General features: G+C 43.5%; 1 protein-coding gene across 1 annotated transcript in view; it reads left to right on the forward strand.

Annotated features, from left to right (window-relative positions):
* The window catches only part of prkx (protein kinase X-linked), a 45,178-nt gene extending 40,711 nt beyond the window's left edge, over positions 1 to 4,467 (forward strand). The window contains exons 7-8 of the mRNA XM_036127893.1: positions 2,229 to 2,306; positions 4,043 to 4,467. Coding sequence (XP_035983786.1) covers positions 2,229 to 2,306; positions 4,043 to 4,168 — 204 coding nt within the window. The 3' untranslated portion in view covers positions 4,169 to 4,467. The remainder of the gene's footprint in view (positions 1 to 2,228; positions 2,307 to 4,042) is intronic.
* The last annotated feature ends 2,115 nt before the right edge of the window (positions 4,468 to 6,582 follow it).

A 6,582-nucleotide genomic window follows, 5' to 3' on the forward strand; every position in this document is an offset into this window, starting at 1 on the left:
CTCAGTTCAGCAGGGGCGGTTCTAGACAGGGGCCAACAGGGGCCTGTGCCCCATGTAGAACTGTTCCTGGCCCCTGTTATGGCCCCTGTACTAAAGACATGATATTAAATTTCTTAGGATGATAAATGATAAAAAGATACCGTGACTGACTGGTCATTTGGATCAGTTGTATTTTTTTATGGTTTTACCCAATAATAAAATAACAAAATAATTAAAAAATAAATATAAAAAAATTACTATAATTAAAAAATTAAGCTGTTCCACATTAAGCTCCCGCTGTATTGAGAAAAGATCAGGGGTCTGCAACCTGCAGTTCCAGAGCCACAATTGGCTCTTTGGCTTACTTAATATATTAAACGATGAAATGTTGACCTGTTTAGTTTTTTTTCCCCCCAATCTTTTGTTCTGTGCCCCCGTGAAAAAACACTGGCCCCACCCTGGCCCCCCTGCTAAATTTGGTCTAGAACCACCACTGCAGTTCAGTGTTTAGGTCTGATCAATGCTGATGATCGCTAGGTCACGTTTGGAGGCGTGTCCCACCTGATGTCTGATGTTAAACGTTTTTTCCTACTGTCCGACAAGAGGGAAACTGGAACGGGGAAAAAAGGCGTAGGCGACGTAATATGCCACTCTTTAGTTCCGACCTCCGAGGCAAAAGGAGCGCACGGTAATTCAGCTGTTTTCATTCGGTGCAAAGAAACTCTGCCGTTTCCATGCAGTCAACAGGAAACGTGTAGATTCTTGCTGGAGGTGTGGAGGCTTTGGATTAAAGCCGGTGTTACGAGCTGCTATTAATCAAACCAGTAGTTGACTGAAGCCCAGTGATTAACTCCACGTCATCCCAGAGCCGATGATATGGATTTGAGAGCGCCAGGATGCCTCTGGAGAGTCCCAGCACTCATTAACGCAGCTCACTCATTGATGCATACAAGCTCAACAATGCTGCCAGAATGATAATGACACTTTCTGCATATTTAGTTACAGTCAGCCAGTAAAAAAGGGGCTTTTGCTTTGTTACTAAATTGATGCTTTGGTAAACACACGCCCAAAACAGCTCTTTACGTTTCACAAAGAATGAGTTAAAGCAGGGGTGTCAAACATACGGCCCGCGGGCCGGATCCGGCCCGCCGAACAATTTAGTCCGGCCCTGTGGCTAAATGCATTATCATTATAAAAAAAAAAAAAAAAAAAATTATTATTATTTTTTTTTTTCCAGTGTCCTGTCTGGCAATGTGGCAATAAGATGCCACAAAGAGCTCATCAGATTTGACTTTCACAAGTGGACAAGATAAAAGGAAGAGAATGATAAAACAATTATTGAAAAACACACGTACTTCGTTTAATTGAAAATATGCAGTTCCTATATTGTCCACGAGGGGCGCTGTGTTTTAATTAGCAGATTAGGCTTCAGGTGTGGAAAAATTCAAATCATTTCTTAATTTTTATCTGTTTGATGTATTTTGTCATGTAGGACAGTGTTTTTAAGTTCCAAAAAATGTGAATAAATGTTTTTCAACATTGTATAATCACTGTGATCAGTTCTTATGCATAATGCCAAAGTAAATGTTTAACTGAGTAAAAGTATTGTTGAAATTGCACATACTTTTCTTAAAAACGCTGAGGTTATTCATAATATATTGTGTAAAAGTGAAATTAACTTCATATAAAAGTCAACAAGTCCACATTTATTAGTTCTATTTAATCTTGCAATGAGTTAACTCTTGTGGCCCTCTTGAGATCAGATTAATCTGTATGCGGCCCCTCAACCAAAATGAGTTTGACACCCCTGAGTTAAAGGGAGAGAGGATACTTTTGGAGAAGAGGTGTCCAGGGTTTCATAAATCCTTTCTATATACAGTAATGGAAGCAAAAGGTTGTAAATAATGTGGGGATGTAAAGGCATTAATGGGGAACAGAGCTCAACCTAACAGTCATGTTTTTGGACTGTGGGAGGAAGCCAGAGTACCTGGAGAGAACCCACGCATGCACAGGGAGAACATGCAAACTCCATGCAGAAAGACCCAGGGCGAGGATAGGACTCGAACCCAGGACCTTCTTGCTGCAAGGCAACAGCGCTACCCAATGTTTCACTGTGCAGCTCAAGAGTCTAACATTTAAAGGAAAAAAGAAAAACCGTCAGGCGTGCTGTCAGAAGTCAGCCCATGCGCCGCTCTTTAGCGATGCGTGCACAGCGTCACGCCTCTGAAACGCGCTGCTTCCTGTTTCAGAACGGAGCCGAGGATGTGAAAAAGCACCGATGGTTCAAGACGGTGGACTGGGAAGCTGTTCCTCTAAGGAAACTCAAGGTATGTTCCTTTTTTAAACATCTTTACATGAAAAACACATTATCATCACGTTGTTATGCCACGTGCTTCCTCCTCTTCCTGTTGTCGCACTGCAAAAACAGAACTTGAAATAAGTAAAATGTTCTTAAAATTAGTGTATTTTCCTTGATTTGAGCAGGTATATAAGATGTTTTGCCAATGGAATAAGATTTTTGCACTTACAATAGGAACAACTCATCTCCATCATCTTATTTCAAGTGCAGGATGTCTAATTATCTTATTTTAGGTGTCAAAATACTCATTCCATTGGCAAATAATCTTATTTACCTGCTCAAATCAAGGACAAATACACTAACTTTAAGAACATTTTACTTATTTTTAGATCCGTTTTTGCAGTGCGGTTGACTCTTTTTTAAAGAGTGAGACCCTTTTGCAGCATGTATTGGAAACACATTGAGCACAATATAGACGCCTGGATGGTGTTTTTTGATTTTTCGCGGCTCTAGTGGCTCGCTTTTTAACACAGTAGGCTGACAGGAAGGAGGGGTGGAAGAGGGGGAGAGACATGCGGGAAAGGACAGCGGGTCGGAGTAGAACCTGCGTCGAGGAATAAGACCGCTGTACATGGGTCGCGCTACCCGCTGTGCCACCAGCAGGCCAATGGATGGTGTTTTTCTAAGGATATTTCATCCAAATCAGATGTTATCCTTCACATCTGATTTGGAAAGGGGCCTGCAGATGTGTCCTCTCCTTTGTGGCGGTACGAAAGCTGTCTCCCCTGCTGCCGTGACCATGCCTAACAACGTCACATCGGATTCTGCTCCAGCATCCATCCAAGCAGGCCGTGTAGAGGGACGACCTGGGGGTTCAAGATGGCTCAGCTCCAACCTCTCCTTGTGGGTGAATTACAGACTTGGCAGCTCCGTTTGCTCTGGCTGCCTGATAATAAGGGCAGATATGGCCTGAAGGTCTGCAGCACTTAACCCAATCTCTGGCCCTCTGCTGTTGACCTGAACGAGCGCTTTCCTGGCACCGAAATGGGACATAATAATTCATGTGGGAGGGTTTGTTTTTTTTTATAGCTTTGTGCTGCTCCTCTGAAAGCCTCCTGGATGCACCTCTCCTGTAGACTAATATTGGACTAAAACTGTAAAATAAACCTTCTAAATCTACCTGGGGGTGGGAATAATTCTGGCCTTAATGGTAGTTCCTGTTCTAACAAAGAGATCTATTCAATTCAATTCAATTTTATTTATATAGCGCCAAATCATGAAACATGTCATCTCAAGGCACTTTACAAAATCAAGTTCAATCATATTATACAGATTGGGTCAGATTATACAGATTGGTCAAAAATGTCCTATATAAGGAAACCAGTTGATTGCATCAAAGTCCCGACAAGCAGCATTCACTCCCAGGGAAGCGTAGAGCCACAGGGAGAGTCGTCTGCATTGTACATGGCTTTGGTACAATCCCTCATACTGAGCAAGCATGAAGCGACAGTGGGAAGAAAAACTCCCCATTAACGGGAAGGAAAACCTCCGGCAGAACCGGGCTCAGTATGAACGGTCATCTGCCTCGACCGACTGGGGTTACGGAAGACAGAGCAGAGACACAACAAGATCTTTGGTTTGTCTGACCTAATAAGATCTTTCCTCTGTTTTATTTATGTTAAACGGAAGAAATCTGCGAGAGGGAGGCTTTGAAACCAGTGTTCCTCTAAATGTTGACTCTGCTTTCTTCTCCTTTGTCCTCAGCCTCCAATAGTTCCTAAAGTGTCCCACGAGGGCGACACATCCAACTTTGACGTGTACCCAGAGGACGACTGGAAGAAAGACCCGCCTGTGCCTCAGAAAGACCTGGAGATCTTCAAGAACTTCTGAGGATGGCCAATGGACGGAACATTTAGTAAAGCTGCTGCTCCTAGCACTATCATGGAGACGTCACACGTCTCTCACAGCATCCTGTTCCCTGAACAATGACCCCCTAAGATCCAAACTGCAGGTGACAAATGCTGTGAGATGTATGAAACTACACAGATCTGTAGCTTTTTATGTTTTTTCTTTTTTATTTATCTGACTTTCAGTCACACCGTTACTGTTTTGAACCTTTTTTATTTGAGTTTCTTTCTTTTTCTCTGAGCCTGCTCTTATGCAAAAAAAAAAAAAACAAAGTTTCCTTTGAAACCAAAAGACTGTTACTTTCTAGAATTTTTCAGGTCTTTTTTATACCGTCATGTTTTCTAGTTTGTCTCTTTTTAAAATGCCCACAAAGTCCTGTTGAAGATGACTCCAGACTGGTGCTGGCCAACTCGTCGTACTGCACGTGCTCAGACACTTTATAGGAGAACACGTGACATAGCTCTCAGGAAGGTGCCTTACATCGGTGTGACGCGGACAACGTCCCGCGTGGCGTAGAGCTCCCCTCGGCGGGCCCCCAATCCGGGTACGTGTGAGGATGGCATCCCGGCTCCTCTCTCTTATTTGCCCGCACACCCCCGCAGCAGCTTCGTTTACAGCCAAAGGACTTAGATACAGTTAAAACCTCATCTCTCCACCCACGGTACTAAAACACACACTACGACTGTTTTTGTCTCAGATCAGCTCAGACCAAACGTGTCCTTCACTGGGTCGGCTCGGCTTACCTCAGCTATTGCTATTTGCCAGAATAACGAGAGATTCTTTGCATAAACCAAGGTTACCCATTGCTATAAACAAAATGGGAAAGCCTAGAAGATGATGTCTTAGCTCTGTACATCTCTAATAGGTTGGTTCGCAACATTTACGATGAATAAAAGCACACCTCTGGATGTATTTTAGGGCAACGCCTTAAGCACTTGACATAATCGGGGAATGTCCAGCAACCCTGCTGTTCAGGAAGGGGATGGGTTCTGTGACCTAGAAATGAACGGGTTCTGCTAATAATGGATGAATCAACCCCTGAAAAGAGTTTGACATTGTGAAGATGCTGCTAAAGCTGGTAAGAGAGAGTCCTCAGAGAAACGAGTCCGGTACCAACATGGGCTTTTGAGACGTGCCCTGTGGTCTGATGGGACTAACGTATTTTTTAAGTTTTTGGTCATAATAACCATCGCTATGTTTGGATGGAAAGGGGGGGGGGGGGAGAGCTTGCTAGCTGGAGGAGCAACTGTGAAGTATGGCAGTGGCAGCATCATGCTGTGGAGGGGAGGGTTTACTGCAGGAGGGACTGGTGCACTTCACAAAAGGGATGAGAAAAGAACGGCATGTGGAAAATGTTGAAGCAACGTCTCACGACAGAGGCCAGGAAAATAAAGCTTGGACACAAATGGGTCTTCCAGATGGTTAATGTCCTTCAGGATTCCAGCAAATTGGTGGCAAAGTGGCTGAAGGACAACAAAGTCAATGTTCTGAAGTGTCCTGCACAAAGTCCTGGTCTTAGTGGGCGGGGGTGAAAAGCTGTGAGTGTGTGTGTGTGAGCAAGCAGGCCTACGAAACTGAGCCTGGTTCTGTCAGGAAGAATGGGCCAAAACTCCCAACAAACTATTGTGAGAAGCTTGTGGAAGGAAATCGTGGATTTCACCAAATGCTGAAGATGGACTGATTAGTCTGAGATTTGGAACAAAAGCATCATTTAGTTAACCCTAAAAGTCCCAAAACAGGGAAAGTCTGATTTCATGTCAGATGTCAAGCTTCTGCCTCCTCCTTCTTTACAAAACAAGCAGTTAGAGTAGATGGAGATCGTCTGGGAACAGCAGCGTACCTCCCGCGGAGTCCCTGTTGCTTTTAGCTCTGGAAGAATTCCCACAGCCTGATGCTGCCACCACCATGCTTCATGGAGGGGTACAAATTTTCAGAGCAGTTTTAAACATGTATCTGTTTCATATCATGATTATGATCTGCTGGTGTTAGTCTATCATGTAACGTTCAAATAAAATATGGTCTGTTTGAAAATGTATTAGTGTGGGTGTGTGGACCCCGCGTGACCAGACACTGTTTGTACCTCAGTACCAACCGGTCTGTGGAAGATGTCTGGACCTGCTGTGACTGTGCTTCATTGAAATCTGAGTCATGTTGTGTCATAGAGGTTCCATGTGTCACATGTCATGTTCTAGTGGACATTGTCAGTATTCGTTGTTGTCTCAGTCTCAAGTTTTTATTACGGCTCTGTTTGGCACTCCAGTATAATAATGGTCCAACACAATAAACTCCATTCATCTTTTTGGTGCCTGTTTCTTTAATGTTGTGTCCTGCCTGCACTAACATTTCAATTCTATTTTGGATTCTATTTTTGGATTAAAAATTGAAAAACCTTTTCC

Source organism: Fundulus heteroclitus, chromosome 24 (genome assembly GCF_011125445.2).
Source record: "Fundulus heteroclitus isolate FHET01 chromosome 24, MU-UCD_Fhet_4.1, whole genome shotgun sequence".
Taxonomy (NCBI): domain Eukaryota; kingdom Metazoa; phylum Chordata; class Actinopteri; order Cyprinodontiformes; family Fundulidae; genus Fundulus; species Fundulus heteroclitus.